Source organism: Bos mutus, chromosome 10 (genome assembly GCF_027580195.1).
Source record: "Bos mutus isolate GX-2022 chromosome 10, NWIPB_WYAK_1.1, whole genome shotgun sequence".
Lineage (NCBI taxonomy): Eukaryota > Metazoa > Chordata > Mammalia > Artiodactyla > Bovidae > Bos > Bos mutus.
Window position 1 is genome coordinate 82,060,766 of NC_091626.1, and position 16,499 is coordinate 82,077,264.

The following is a 16,499-nucleotide window of genomic DNA, read 5'->3' on the forward strand; positions in this document are numbered from 1 at the left end:
AAAATATCTTCACTACCCAGATAACCACAATGGTGTGATTACTCACCTAGAGTCAGACATTCTGGAATGCGAAGTCAAGTGGGCCTTAGGAAACATCGTTACAAACAAAGCAAGTGGAAGTGATGGAATTCCAGTTGAGCTATTTCAAATCCTAAAAGATAATGCTATTAAAGTGCTGCACTCAGTATGCCAGCAAATTTGGAAAACTCAGCAGTGGGCACAGGACTGGAAAAGGTCAGTTTTCATTTCAATGCTAAAGAAAGGCAATGCCAAAGAATGTTCAAACTACCGCACAATTGCATTCATCTCAAACGCTAGCAAAGTAATGCTTAAAATTATCCAAGCAGGCTTCAACAGTTCGTGAACTGTGATCTTCCAGATGTTCAAGCTGGATTTAGAAGAGCCAGAGGAACCAGGGATCAAACTGCCAACATCTGTTGGATCATCAAAAAAGCAAAAGAGTTCCAGAAAAACATTTACTTCCGCTTTATTGATTACACCAATGCCTTTGACTGGGTGGATCACAACAAACTGTTGAAAATTCTTGAAAAGATGGGAATACCAGACCACCTGACCTGCCTCCTGACAAATCTGTATGCAGGTCAAGAAGCAATAGTTAGAACTGGACATGGAACAACAAACTGATTCCAAATTGGGAAAGGAGTACATCAAGGCTGTATATTGTCACCCTGCTTATTTAACTCATATGCAGAGTACATCATGTGAAATACCAGGCTGGATGAAGCACAAACTGCAATCAAGATTGCCAGGAGAAATATCAATAACCTCAGATATGCAGATGACACCACCCTTATTGCATAAAATGAAGAACTAAAGAGCCCCTTGATGAAAGTGAAAGAGGAGAGTGGAAAAAGTAGGCTTAAAACTCAACATCCCCAAAACTAAGATCATGGCATCCTGTCCCATCACTTCATGGCAAATAGATGGGGAAACAATGGGAATAGTGACAGACTTTATTTTGGGGAGCTCCAAAATCACTGCAGATGGTCACTGCATCTATGAAATTAAAAGATACTCCTTGGAAGAAAAGCTATGACCAACCTAGACAGCATATTAAAAAGCAGAGACATTGCTTTGCCAACAAAGGTCCATCTAGTCAAAGCTATGGTTTTCCAGTAGTCATGTATGGATGTGAGAGTTGGACTACAAAGAAAGCTGAGCACCGAAGGATTGATGTTTTTGAACTGTGGTGTTGGAGAGGACTCTTGAGAGTCCCTTGAACTGCAAGGAGATCAAACCAGTCAATCTTAAAGGAAATCAGTCCTGAATGTTCATTGGATGGACTGATTCTGAAGCTGAAACTCCAATACTTTGGCCACCTGATGAGAACTGACTCATTTGAAAAGACCTTGATGCTGGGAAAGATTGAAGGTGGGAGGAGAAGGGGCCGACATAGGATGAGATGGTTGGATGGCATCACTGACTCAGTGGACATGAGTTTGAGCAAGCTCTGGGATTTGGTGATGAACAGGAAAGCCTGGCATGCTGCAGTCCATAGGATCACAAAGAGTTGGACACGACTGAGCGGCTGAACTGAACTGTACTATTTATTGAAATATTGTAAATATTTTTGGCTCAAAAAGTATATAAGGTTTTTTTCCAAAGTTATCCAGGTAATCCATTCTCTTCTACTACTTATCCAACTACTTATTACAACTAATGAAAATTAAAAAATAAAATGTAAATATAAATAAGAAACTATTTTTAACTGAAAATTCTTAATGAATTTTATATGTAGTATAAGCTTTTGTGCTTGTACAAAAGCTCATGCTCAGTTGCTCAATTGTGTTCAACTCTTTGTGATCCTTTGGACTGTAGCCCGCCAGGCTCCTCTGTGCGTAGGATTCTTCAGGCAAGAATGCTGGAGTGGGTTGTCTGCCTTCTCCACGGGGTCATCCCTACCCAGGGATCAAACCATCGTCTCCTGCATCTCCTGCATTGCAGGCATTCTTTACCTCTGAGCTATAGGGGAAGCCAAGTATAAGCTTTTACAATCAATTATTACATTTTTTTAAAAATAATAATCATGTATTTGTATTTCCACCGACTAACAGAATTTCAACTTTTAAAGTTCATAAGGAAAATTTCACTTCCAGTTACATTCAGAGTGCTCACCAATACTTGAAAGAGATTATTCTATTAACAATGAACCCAAATGACCTGACTTGTTTTCATACTAAAGCATTAACTGATTAGATTTGACAGTCACCCATTCCTTCACATGATCTTGATCACAGCCAAGTTCAGGGATGCCAGGAATTATGTTGAAATAAGCATTGGGCTATTCAGACTTTCAAAGGCCAAAGCTGAGGTCCAAAATGAATAATAGGTTTGCACCAATTACCAAGGCTGCATCTTGACACATTCTTACTTGAAGGCTGAAAAATGGGAAAAGAAGACTGATTAGTTGTGAAATTTCTGTTCCTGGGGGTGGCAGCATGGAGAGGGGAGGAGGGTGTCCAGGGAGGTATTGCCCAGCCTTGGGTAGATGGCTTTAAAGGAAATTGTTTTGCCCTGGATCTGTCTAAGGAGCAAAAATGGCATCCCATAAAGAACATAACCCAAGAACTGGAGCTAGTGTGAGCTAACTTTCTAGGAGTGAGACTATCTGAGGTAGACTAGGTAGGAGACTTTTTGACATGACTCTAGTTGCTCCAAAGGCACCATGCTCTGAAGAAAATGACCCACAGACACTATGAAGAGGGCCAGCTGAGTCAAAGCAGAGAGAAGGGTCCTGATCTCAAGGGCATGGTGTAGGAAGAGGAAATGCCCTTGAGACTGGAAACTTTTTCTGCACATCCATTCGGATGGCCTTCTTCATAGTGCCTATGGCCCTAAGGGGTGACCTTAGAGCTACAGCAGCAGAAAACAAACCAATAACAATACTCAGGGAAGAGCCTTCTTGGCAAGAACCTTGCCCAATTTCACCACATTTCTCCTGTGCTACTTCACAACTGGGCCTCCAAGAGAGCTTTGAAAACTTCAGATCCTCATTCTAAAGTCCTCTTTCTATCCCCTCTCCACCTGGAGAGAGATAAACAGCAATCACAGCTCTTACCAGGATGTTTTCCTGTGCAGGATTTCAAAGCCAGTAAGCATGGGAATATCCATGAAGCCACAGAGGCATGAGAAAACATTGCCGGAGAGGCTTCGAAGGAAGTTCACAAGAGGAGAGGCAAGGAAAGATGTCTACCCGTAATGGAAATATGCCCATGATGGAAAGTCCTCTTGACTTAGAGAAATTGGAATTTCCTCATCTGTGTGAAGGTCATCTACTTCAGAGTATTAACGCAGATTAAATGTGATAACATACACAAAGCACTTAGTACAGTGGCTGGTGTGCAGGAAAAGTTTGAGAGATGTAGTCATTTATATTTATTACTCTGATGTCAAATGTTGAGTGGCCAGATCTCTGATGGAACAGGCCCGACTTCCGTAACAGAAGAACAAAGGACTTAAACAAAGAAGGCCGAGCTCCTCCTCAGCCTCCTCTTGTCCAAAACAATTCCTAGCAAAGAGGAGATAAGGTAAGGTTCAAGATTAGACACAAAGGACAATATGCATTAATTTCTCTGCTCTCTCTGGAGTGAAGTGGGAGCAATGTTTTCAATTAGAGGGGACAGAAAGCTATTGAGCATTTCTATTAAGACTATGCAATGGGTTTTTCTCATCTCTACCATCCATGAATCCAAAGATGTGAAAACAAGGCAGAGGAAATAAGGTCACTCGCTTTTGAGAGTGTCCTCCTTACAGCTCCTCTCCAAAGGGTTCAATTATCACAGCAGTTGATGGAGAGAAGTTCCTAGTTACATTTCCGTTTCCCTTCCTGAGTCATTTAAACTAGTCCTTAGGTAAGCTTACTGTCCCTTCATTCCATCATGGAAGACGTCTTGTATTTTTCCCACCGTCTGATTCAGTTTCATTTGCTAGTCTGTCTCCCATTACACAAAACTACCACCAAGGGTGGTCCACTGCTTTCCGATGGATTGTTTACAATGGGAAAATATCAGCATTGTTATTTTCTGTGATCTTCACCTGGAAACTTAGTTGAAGTTACACATTTAAAACATAAACTGTACACCTGAAATTAATACAACATTGTAAACCAACCATATTTTCATTATAAATAAATAAACTAGCAAACAAACTGACCTGGTGTGAATCAGTACAAATTCCCGCTTGGGCCATGGCATTCACATCCACATAGCTTTAGGCTCTTTCAGTCGATATTCATAAAACGATGTCATAAGATGTTGTATCCAGTGACCTCAGAGATCATCTAGTACCGCCCTCCCTATTTTGCAAATGAGAAAAATGAGACCCAGGGAACCTAAGACCCTGTGATTAGTTTAAGTAAGAACTCATGTTTCTTGAACCAGTCCAATGACATTTCCAAAGTGTTATTCCAGTTAAGGCTCCCAAATGGATCTCAGACATCCTCCAAGGTCAAACTCATGATATATGACTGGCAAATCAATCAGCAAATGGGCAGGTTCCCAGACTGAGACAAAAGCATGTTCATCCAAAACAGAGCGTCCAGTGTCCATGATCCTGAGGCGTTTACCTTTCTGCTGCTCACCTGTGGACTACATCCCCTTCACCTGAATGCTTACATTGTATCAGTGAGATGGAAAAAACAAAATAGCACCCAAGAACTTGATGGTAAACTCGTCAAGCATATCCCTGGGCCATGCCTGTTGGAGACATAAATAAGGGCACACAGCAAGAACAAAGGTCTTTACTCTCCATCTGCTATTTGGGGCCAAGGTGAAAACATTGCAGAGATCCCTTTGGGTGATCTACAGATGGGCCTGAAACATCCAAAATATTTTATCTTTGGTAAGGGTTATCATTCTCTACCCTCAAGGTTGACACATCCAGGGCTGGGTTTTCATGGTCAACTAGAGCCCCCAGAGCAATGTTTCTCAGACTTTTCCCTGAAGTGCTAGTAATGGCAGAGGAGAATTAATTAAACACTAAGTCATATCCAGCAGGCATGAGCTTTCTCTAAAGCCTTTTTATTTCACTTAATTGATATTTATAAAATAGCCACATGCATAGATGTTTTATATCCTAGAATTTAATTTGTGATAATAATGAATCAATGTTAATTTCCTGGTTTTGATGCCTATGCTGTGGTTACGTAGGCAGGCATACTTGTAATTAGGAAATGTTCGTTTTGGTATGAAGGGGCAATGGAGCATTTGGTCTGTAACTTAGTCCCAAATAGTCCAGAAATGTTAATAAAAATTAGGAAATTTGGGTGAAGTACATAGGGGAGCTCGGTGTACTATTCCTAAAACATATATAAATTATGTCAGAGCAGAAACATTTGAAAATTATTTTTTAAATAATTGACTTCAATGTTTTAATAAACCCTATCATAGTTTTATTCTGTGTAAAGAACAGTGCTTCAAATTACTTCCTTTCCCCTCCAAAATAGTTTTGGTAAAACTGGGAAAGAAGACACTTATCTCATGGCTTTGCGTGCACTTTGTGCATATCTGCATTCAACCTAGACTAGGAATACACTCGCCCTAATGAGGTTTTCTTTAATTCGCTCTCTGTGGACTGTGCCTCTGACCGATACTTCTCTTAAAGAACTGTTTCATTTTGGCTTGTTCTTTAACTGCATAATGTAGTCCTGTATTATTTAGAGTATTATTAATTTATGCCCTTTTTTCCTTAATTTTGTAAATAGAATTGAAAAAGACAACTTGTGCTGCTATTTTAAAACTACAAGCCAAAATTCAGAACTTTTTTGAGCAATAGAGAGTGAATGCCCACCTTTCACTCATTCTCTAAAAATTTCACTTTAAAATTTTTAAATATAGCCCAAATATCATTTACCAATGTTTATTCATACTTTAAAAGGGAATCATATTTGGTTCTGATTTGCTTTGCATTCTTCCCCTCAAGGCTTACAATTTTTAGAAATTTCCTTATGTGTGAATCACTATGATAATAAAAAACAAAAGGCTTATCAGGGAAAAAATAAGAATTGGATGAGGAAGATATGATAACCACAGAGCCAGAGCAGTAGGAAGGTATTTCACACCTAAAAATGAGAAAATAAACGTGGAGCACTTGAAGCTGGGACCTAGACTCCCTCAGTACGTGTTCACTCTGACTGTTTTTACCGTTGTCATCATCACCCCTGGGAGGTCTGAATACGGAACACAGGCTTGAAGTAAGTCAAAAGCCACAAAACACATGCAAGGGGAGACACAGACCCCCAGGCTTGTTGGATTGAAGACCGCATCCTCTCCTGCTTGAGGACAGATCCAATAGAAAGGAACAAAGGGAGGCAGTCCACCTGCTGAAGCACGATCATGGTGGACTGGACGCCCTGAGAAGGCCCCAAAGAGCTTCACGGTACAGAAAAATGAAGCTGGTAAGAGAGAGGGTCAGTCACTGGGAACAAAGATTTCCTGTGATAGCACTCGGAGGCTCAAAGTTTAGAAACCAGAATCCAGGACATCTTATGCCATGGGTCTTCTCCTCCAGTTGTCTTGGAGGAGAATCCTTCTTGGAGAGATTCCTTGTCAAAGTTTCTGGCAAGCTCCTGCCTCCGCCTGAGACCAACCCAGCTCCTCTATCTAGCCTGGCTGTAGACTCAGTGCCAAGTCCATGAGTCCCAGCAAGCAGAGCAAGGAGAACATTCAGAGAATCATGGGCAAGGTAGCCCTATGGTCCTTCAGAGATACCCTGGAGCAGGGCGCTGCCCTTCGGGCTGCTCATCCTTCTAGCTTCCCTCTGGGTTTTTCCAGCCTGAGCTTGCATCTACCCGGCTTCCTGGACTTTCATTCTATTTGCATTTTTCTCTTTTCTCCCTCTTCCCTCTCTCTTGAGGATATCTTTATATATATTTACAAAGTAATTGAGGAGCTGAATATTCACAATCTCAGTCTCCTTTCTGAATTAGAAGTGCAATAGTGTTTCTATTTCTCTAGCCGGAGAAGGCAATGGCACCGCACTCCAGTACTCTTGCTTGAAAAATTCCATGGACGGAGGAGCCTGGTAGGCTGCCATGGGGTCGCTAACAGTTGGACACGACTGAGCGACTTTACTGTCATTTTTCACTTTCATGCATTGGAGAAGGAAATGGCAACCCACTCCAGTGTTCTTGCCTGGAGAATCCCAGGGACGGGGGAGCCTGGTGGGCTGCCGTCTATGGGGTCGCACAGAGTCGGACACGACTGAAGCGACTTAGCAGCAGCAGCAGTGTTTCACAGCAGAGCTGTGGGGCGTCAGGGCATCCATCTGCAGGGCATCCACGGTCAGGACTTCCGTCATTAGGAGTAAGTGCTGCAAACTCACCTGTCCTGGCCCCACGTGGTACTCATGGATGTGTGAGCTGTTTGGCAGAAAGTTAGCTGAGAATCTCTCATACTGAGCCCAGAGAACCTGAACACTATCAGCAGCCACCTGCCTCCTGAAGTTAACATTATACCTTCATTCAGCTTGCCTCTTGGTGAATTTTACCTCAAGGCATCTGCACCCCAGCCTGCCTCATCTTTAGCACCTACGGAAAACATAGTCAGCAATAGCTCCTCTCACGCATAGTCAGGAGTAACTTAGCCAAGCAAGTGAAGCTTCCCGCTGGCTACTCAAGCTGAAACTGTCCTCAGAGACCTCTATGAATAGATCCCACCAAGGCCCTCTACTGAGGTGCCAGGAATCGGTTCTGGGCAATTGCACACAAGATCCAAGCAGAGGATCAGAAAATGTACATACAGCCCCCTTTCCACTTAGCCACTTGTGGCCATTTGTAGTGGTCCCGGCCGCTCCTACACCAGTCCTGCTCTTCCAGAACCCCCTTCTTCCTGAAGAGGCTGCCCCTTGCCTCCAGGGTAAAGCCTGACAACCATACTGAAGGTGGCATTTGTAGCTCAAAGACTACCTCAGGCCAGCAACCCAGATAGACTTTTCTGGCCCCCTCACCCACATCTCCTCAGTTCAGTTTAGTTCAGTCGCTCAGTCATGTCCGACTCTTTGCAACCACATGGACTGCACGTGGACATCACCAGATGGTCAACACTGAAATCAGATTGATTATATTCTTTGTAGCCAAAGATGGAGAAGCTCTATACGGTCAGCAAAAACAAGACCAGGAGCTGACTGTGGGTCAGACCATGAACTCCTTATTGCCAAATTCAGACTGAAATTGAAGAAAGTAGGGAAAACCACTAGACCATTCAGGTATGACCTAAATCAAATCCCTTATGATTATACAGTGGAAGTGAGAAATAGATTTAAGGGCCTAGATCTGATAGAGTGCCAGATGAACTATGGACAGAGGTTCGTGACATTGTACAGGAGACAGGGATCAAGATCATTCCCATAGAAACGAAATGCAAAAAAGCAGAATGGCTGTCTGAGGAGGCCTTACAAATAGCCGTGAAAAGAAGAGAAGAGAAAAGCAAAGGAGAAAAGGAAAGATATAAACATCTGAATGCAGAGTTCCAAAGAATAGCAAAAAGAGATAAGAAAGCCTTCTTCAGCGATCAATGCAAAGAAATAGAGGAAAACAACAGAATGGGAAAGACTAGGGATCTCTTCAAGAAAATCAGAAATACCAAAGGAACATTTCATGCAAAGATGAGTTCGATAAAGGACAGAAATGGTATGGACCTAACAGAAGCAGAAGATATTACAAAGAGGTGGCAAGAATACACAGAAGAACTGTACAAAAAAGATCTTCATGACCCAGATAATCACGATGGTGTGATCACTGACCTAGAGCCAGACACCCTGGAATGGGAAGTCAAGTGGGCCTTAGAAAGCATCACTACAAACAAAGCAAGTGGAGGTGATAGAATTCCAGTTGAGCTATTCCAAATCCTGAAAGATGATGCTGTGAAAGTGCTGCACTCAATATGCCAGCAAATTTGGAAAACTCAGCAGTGGCCACAGGATCGGAAAAGGTCAGTTTTCATTCCAATCCCAAAGAAAGGCAATGCCAAAGAATGCTCAAACTACCGCACAATTGCACTCATCTCACACGCTAGTAAAGTAATGCTCAAAATTCTCCAAGCCAGGCTTCAGCAATATGTGAACTGTGAACCTCCTGATGTTCAAGCTGGTTTTGGAAAAGGCAGAGGAACCAGAGATCAAATTGCCAACATCCACTGGATCATAGAAAAAGCAAGAGAGTTCCAGAAAAACATCTATTTCTGCTTTACTGACTATGCCAAAGCCTTTGACTGTGTGGATCACAATAAACTGGAAAATTCTGAAAGAGATGGGAATACCAGACCACCTGATCTGCCTCTTGAGAAATTTGTATGCAGGTCAGGAAGCAACAGTTAGAACTGGACATGGAACAACAGACTGGTTCCAAATAGGAAAAGGAGTACGTCAAGGCTGTATATTGTCGCCCTGTTTATTTAACTTCTATGCAGAGTACATTATGAGAAACGCTGGACTGGAAGAAATACAAGCTGGAATCAAGATTGCCGGGAGAAATATCAATAACCTCAGATATGCAGATGACATCACCCTTATGGCAGAAAGTGAAGAGGAACTCAAAAGCCTCTTGATGAAAGTGAAAGTGGAGAGTGAAAAAGTTTGCCTAAAGCTCAACATTCAGAAAACGAAGATCATGGCAACTGGTCCCACCACTTCATGGGAAATAGATGGGGAAACAGTGGAAACAGTGTCAGACTTTATTTTTCTGGGCTCCAAAATCACTACAGATGGTGACTGCAGCCATGAAATTAAAAGACGCTTACTCCTTGGAAGGAAAGTTATGACCAACCTAGATAGCATATTCAAAAGCAGAGACATTACTTTGACAACAAAGGTTCGTCTAGTCAAGGCTATGGTTTTTCCTGTGGTCATGTATGGATGTGAGAGTTGGACTCTGAAGAAGGCTGAACGCCGAAGAATTGATGCTTTTGAACTGTGGTGTTGAAGAAGACTCTTGAGAGTCCCTTGGACTGCAAGGAGATCCAACCAGTCCATTCTGAAGGAGATCAGCCCTGGGATTTCTTTGGAAGGAATGATGCTAAAGCTGAAACTCCAGTACTTTGGCCACCTCATGCGAAGAGTTCATTCATTGGAAAAGACTCTGATGCTGGGAGGGATTGGGGGCAGGAGGAGAAGGGGACGACAGAGGATGAGATGGCTGGATGGCATCACTGCTTCGATGGATGTGAGTCTCAGTGAACTCCGGGAGTTGGTGATGGACAGGGAGGCCTGGCGTGCTGCGATTCATGGGGTCGCAAAGAGTCGGACACGACTGAGTGACTGATCTGATCTGATGCCAAGCCTCCCTGTCCATCACCAACTCCCAACTCCCGGAGCTTACTCAAACTCATGTCCATTGAGTCGGTGATGCCATCCAACCATCTTATCCTTTGTTGTCCCCTTCTCCTCCCACCTTCAATCAGTCCCAGCATCAGGGTCTTTTCAAATGAGTCAGTTCTTCACACCTCCTAGGCTATCCTGAGAAAACTGGTCTCTACAGGATCAGTGCTTATTCTCCACTCGCCCTCTTGGAGCTACCTTTGGGGTCTTCCTGCAGGATCTCTTTTCACATTCTAGTCTGGCCACTAGCACTTTGATGCTTCCTCTTGTTTCACAGAGTCTTTTAGAAATTTTTCTTTTTAGAAAATATTTAGAAATTATTATACTTTTTAGAAATTACTCAACTGAAACTCTTTAGGCTACAAATGATGAGGAGACTAAGAGGACAAGAGTGGCGATTCAGTTCAACACACAGTTACTGAGTATCCCTTTGAGCTATCCCGGCTTTATGGAGATTGAGAAGCATGAAATGAGCTGATTTCTGCCCACAAGTTCACCATTTAGTTGGGAAGCTTGGATACACACATCAGAGTCAAATAATAGAACAAGGTAGTACCTGACTGAGCATCCAAGTGAGTGGTACCAGGAGTTAATACTGAAGGAGGTATATTCAGAAAAGAGTCACCCCAGGTAGAGTTGTACAGGAAGGTTCAAGCACAAGCTCAGGGGACCAAGCTGAGCACTGAAGGATGGATAAGAGTTGAGGGAGAACTTTTAGGGAAGAGGGAAAAAAAAAGCAGAAATAAAGTTGAAGAAAACAGAACACGTCCAAGAGATGAAAAGAAGCCCAATCTATTAGTCACACAGTAACTGTCAGCCCATAAGGTAACTCTCAGAAAGCAGTGTGGGGACTTCCCACACTGGGCCAGGAATCTGCCTGCCAATGCAGGGGACAAGGGTTCCATACCTGGTCCAGGAAGATCCCACATGCCACAGAGAAACGAAGTCCGCGTGCCACACGTGCTGCAACTACTGAAGCCCGTGGGCCTGGAGCCTGTGCTCTGCAACGACAGAAGCACTGCAATGAGAAGCCCGTGCGCAGCAATGAAGACTCAATGCAACAAAAAATAAAATAAGGAAATAAGAGGAAATAAGTATCCCTCTGAGCTAGCCACATGCCCAGCTCTGTGGAGACTGAGAAGCATGAAAGGACCTGATTCCTGTCCCACAAGTTCATCAGCCAGCTGGGAAGACTGAATACACATGTAAGAGTCAAATAATAGAACAAGGTAGTACCTGACTGAGCATCCGAATGAGTGGTACCAGGAAATGCAGGAAATAATAAAATAGGGAAACAATAGATTCGAAAAGCACATTTATAAAACTTAAAAAGCAGTGTGGTGAGGAGGGAACAACACAACACTTGAGCCAGCCCTCCCTCCTTTTCTGTCCTAGGCCTGCCGCTTAACACATCTGTGAACTTAGCCTCTCCAAGCCTCAGTTTCCTTTTCTATAAAATGGAAAAAATAACATGGAACACACAATATTGTTTTGCAAATTGAATTGTACATAAAGCACAAGGCCTTGGCACACAGTGAGCATTTAAAAAAAAAAAAAAATTTGGCCATACACTGCAGCATGCAGAATCTTAGTTCCCCAACCAGGGATCAGACCACCTGCAGTGGAAGTACAGAGTCTTAACCACTGGACCACAGGGAAGTCCCCAAGCACTTTTAAACAATAGCTGTAATCCTTAGCAGAATACCTAGCACTGTGCCAAGCACGTGCTATATCTTCACTGAACGGTGGTTAGCGTACACTTTCCTCCTGTTGCTGCAGCACAGCCCTGGGCTGACTCAACTCTAAAGCAATGTAGTGCGTATCATCCAGGCTGCCTTTAGGAAAGCGGTAAACGATACACCCAAGGCAACTAGCTCTAGAATGTCAAGGGCTGTGTTTAATACCCCCATACCACACTAGGCATTTCAACATTTCGTCATGCCACATTGAATATATAAAATGTATGTTCCTCATTCAATATCATTCTTGCAGAAACGTATCTGAAATGATTTTTAAAGTTTTACTTCTGAAATCATTTGACTCCAAGTAATTTGGGATTGGCACTTCTCCTTCTCCAATCGTGGTATTGAGAATTCCAGTAAAAGGATGGGAAAAAAAAAAAAAAATCTAACCTAAGTCTGTTTTCCAAAGTAATAGACTTCTTATGGGTGCCAAATTCCAAAATAAGTGAAATCAACTTTATGTTACTGTGGTAGCAGGTAAGTAAATATTTTAAATTTGATTTTATAGTTGACTTTTCCTATATTGGAGCCAATATATTTTTTTCCTAGTCTCAAATATTGTAGGCCCTTGAAAACCTCCCAGACCCTAGGCACTGGGCTTTTAGTGCTTAATGGATAAAACAGCCCTGAGACTGTGACCACTGGGAAGACTTGTGATGAATAACTAGGATCAAACACACAATTAAAGGAACCCTTTCCTCAGACCTCCCTGAGTGGGACTGGCCAGTTGCACGGTCAGTACCTACTTGAGGAAAGCATGTTTGCAACTTAACTAGATTCAGAGCTTGCGAAGTCCATGGTCAGTCACTTGGTTGGCATGAAATGTTCCTGCCAATCCTTGGCTCCTGCTGCCATCCCTACCCTCTCACACAAAAAGCCCAGAGGCTTGGGTCTGCAACAGGTAATGAACAATCACATGGCAATCCAACCATCCCAATGGGAAAGGTTCAGCTGCTGCTGCTCCTGCTAAGTCACTTCAGTCGTGGCAGCTGACAGCCTGCAAAAGGGAAATATATATATTGGGTTGGCCAAAAAATTAGTTAGAGATCTTCTGTAACATCTGATGGAAAAAATGAATGAAATGAACTTTTTGAACAACTCAATATATTTTCTCTCTGAGGTCCAAATCAACTATTTGCTGGATAATGCTCTACTGGGATCAAAAAGCAGTGTTTCGTTAGCTTTGTGGGGAGAAGTGCAGGAGAAGGGTGAGCTTGGTTGATGAACCAGGCTCCACCTTGAAGATAGAAAGGAAAACATCTCCAAAGTTTCCCATCTGGAAATCCAGATCATAGGAGTCTAAGTGTTTTTTGCCACTTTGCAGAGCATTTTATCTCAAAGGCAGTGAAGTCACACAGAAGTCAAGGTAGGGCTCAACATGCCAGCACAGACCTGAGAGGCTATAGCTAAAGCAAGATCCCCCACTTCAGTCATTTGCTTCCTCCCTTGATAATTGCTGTAATACTGCCAGTATTATCATTTACTAAATTTATATTTATATGCATTTAGTTCAAAGAGTTCTTTGAATATGAAACTGTGTAACATCATATTTCAAAGAATACTAGAGTGTCACTGGATAAATAGAAGTAAAAATAAACAATGTCATCAAATTGTTTAAAATTCTGGTGATCTTCCCTGGTGGTCCAGTGGTTGAGAATCTGCCTTCCAAGCAGAGAATGTGGGTTTGATCCCTGGTCAGGGAATTAAGATCCCACATGCCATGGGGCAACTAAGCCCACTGCTCCACAAAAGAAGCCTGCATGCTGCAACAAACCCAGTGCAGCCAAAAGAAAAAAAAGATTTTAAAGTTCTATCCAGATACTGTTTTCAGTTGAAGGCTCAGCCTGAGATTTGTTGTCTGTACTGAAAAGTGGGTAGAAACAAAGGCTTTACCTTCTTGTCCTAATAGGAACTGCTGCTGCTGCTAAGTCGCTTCAGTCGTGTCCGACTCTGTGCGATCCCAAAGACGGCAACCCACCAGGCTCCCCCATCCCTGGGATTCTTCAGGCAAGAACACTGAAATGGGTTGCCATTTCCTTATCCAATGCATGAAAGTGAAAAGTGAAAGTGAAGTCGCTCAGTCGTGTCCAATAGGAGACTTTCTCCTAAAGTCATCAGAAGGATTAGAAGAGAATTATCAAAGGCAATGGTCATGTTTCACTTAAACCACAAACAGACACACTCACTAGGCCCTGTCTCTATGGGAAACACGTTCTCCTTCCCTTTTCAGCCTGGCACTAGACCAAAGGGATGGGTTGAAAGTCAGGAAGCTCCAGTCCCAGCTCTGACACTCAGTTGGTGGCCTTGGGAAGGGCACTTGCTCTTTCAGGCCCTCCAGCTCTTTCCTCTGTAAAGCAGAGTTGATTGAGATGATCTTAAAGAAACTCCTCTGCTCTGATTCTGTCATTCCAAAACTTTCTCCACTTAGGGTGATATGTCAGTCCCAGAAAGAACCCAATTCACAGAATCCTGCTTGGCTGGCTGGAACACTGAGAGTGACTGTTTTTCTAGCTTCAGTGAGAAACTCGACCACAGAGCAGAGAGGAATTAGCCTGACACCACAACCTTAATATTGATTTTCAGGAATGTCTGAGCTAGCCTGGAAGAGCAAGGTATGGACCCTTGACCTACTTTCTTTCAAGACTGGTTTCCTTTTGTGGTCTGATTTCTCAGAGTTTCAAACCAGAAACATGGGAATGTGGAAAGAATAGGGGCTTTGGAAGCTGAGAAGCATCGATTCAAAGCCTGTAACACTCCCTAGCTGTATGATGATGGGCAATTTCCTTAACTTTTCTGAGCTTCAGTTTGCTTGCCTATTAAAAAAAAGAGTTCATACCTCATAAAACTCTTATGAAGGAAAAACTGTATACGTATTTATTGGGGGACATAAAATGTATCATTAAATAAAATGTATCTGCTGGGACCGAACAATTAAATGCCAGTAGTGTTTTTAAATATCTGAGGCTGTAGGAACCCTGCAATACTTGATTTACAGTATGAAATTTTTAGAAGGGCTAGCAGGGCACCCCCATGGTGACCTAGTCACCCACCTCCCACTTCTTCTGTGCCCCCTGTGCCCCCTGGGAGCAATGGCGCCAGCCAGAGCAGGATTCTGCGCTCTGTGGCTGCTCCTGTTGCTGGGGCTGTGGGTGGCCAAGGACCAGTCAGCGCCAAGCCTGGGAACATGACCCCAGCTCAGTGGTTTGAAACTCAGCATGTGCAGCCCAGACCTCAAGGATGCAACACAGCGATACACAAAATCAACAAGTTCTCTAAGCACTGCAAAGACTTCAACACCTTTCTGCATGAATCCATCTACTGCATGGTCACCACTTGTCAGACCCCCAACTTAGCCTGCAAGAATGGTCATAAAAACTGCCACCAGAGCCAAAGCCTATATCCCTGACTACATGTGAGCTCATCTCAGGAAGGTGTCCAGACTGCAGAAACAAGGAGAAGCAACTGGAGGCATTCTTCATCGTAGCCTGTGACCTGCCACAACAGAAGGATGACCTGAGGTACCACTGGTCCTGTACTTTTGGATAATGTTGTCTAAGGCCAAGTGTTCCCCTCACCCCAAGCCGTGCAGACTCCTGACACTGCGGCTGCCTTTTCCTCCCTTGAGTTCTTCACTAATCCTCACCCTTTTTGCAAATACCACTTCTCTCCCACGCAGCCAACTCCACATACTCTTAATTCCTTACGGGGTTTTGTGGATGCTCCAAATGATGAGGGAAGAGAGGTGATTCTCCTTAACCCTTCACTGCTGCTTACATTGTTTTCTGAGTGTGGATGCCCTGTGGCTCTTCAGGCACTAAGGCTCTTGGCATGGGTGGATCCAGGTTTTGTGGGGCTTATGGCACATGCAATTTTAGAGACCATCTTAAAGAAGAAGAACACAAAACTACAAATGCAAAGTAAAGTCAGGACCTTGGTAGAGCTGTGGTTGGACCATTCAGAGGGAACCCTAGGGGAGATCATTCAAGGAAGGAGGCCAGAAGCGTCTGTGCCCTGTTCACTGTACTGGACAAAGGAATGTGTCTGACTTTGCTACAATGAAAAACCTTTCTTTTCCTGATTGAGCGTGTGCGCTACTGACCAGGGGAAGCATGGAGGTTTGGAAGCCCCTCTTTATCTCTGTGAAGCTTCAGCATCGTGTACCCTGCAGGCAGAAGAGACGGCAGCACCCTGAGCAGGCTCAGGCTGGAAGGCGCAGTTACTCTAGGGGGCTCTGCCTTCCACCCCCTTAAAAATTGCCTGGTGGGCCCACGTCACATGAAGGGGAGGATGGCAGGGAAGGGCAGGCTGAGCCCCAGGATGGTAGTCAGACCTAAGGTGGAACCCCTTGTTTATGTTCAAGACCTGACCTCATGCCTCACTGTTATGACCCAGAGCAGGAATCTCGGATTTTTGAAGTGAACTTAC

General features: G+C 43.4%; 2 protein-coding genes across 9 annotated transcripts in view; one reads left to right on the forward strand and one right to left on the reverse strand.

Moving 5' to 3' along the window:
• Window positions 1-16,499, reverse strand: part of RNASE13 (ribonuclease A family member 13 (inactive)) — a 49,336-nt gene that overhangs the window by 17,550 nt on the left and 15,287 nt on the right. For 4 of the 8 annotated variants that reach the window (XR_011465719.1, XR_011465716.1, XR_011465717.1 and 1 more), the window contains 5 exons: window positions 13,968-14,179; window positions 11,240-11,333; window positions 4,174-4,315; window positions 3,335-3,529; window positions 2,231-2,399 (listed from right to left, as the gene is read on the reverse strand). The gene's annotated coding sequence lies outside the window, so the exon portion shown is untranslated. The remainder of the gene's footprint in view (window positions 1-2,230; window positions 2,400-3,334; window positions 3,530-4,173; window positions 4,316-11,239; window positions 11,334-13,967; window positions 14,180-16,499) is intronic. The other 4 variants (XR_011465721.1, XR_011465714.1, XR_011465720.1 and 1 more) reach the window with 4 other exon arrangements.
• LOC102269285 (ribonuclease 7) lies at window positions 14,194-16,489 on the forward strand. Its single transcript, XM_070378308.1, is given in 3 exon segments — window positions 14,194-15,230; window positions 15,233-15,466; window positions 15,469-16,489. Coding segments are annotated over 3 exon segments (546 nt in total). The 5' UTR covers window positions 14,194-15,070; the 3' UTR covers window positions 15,621-16,489.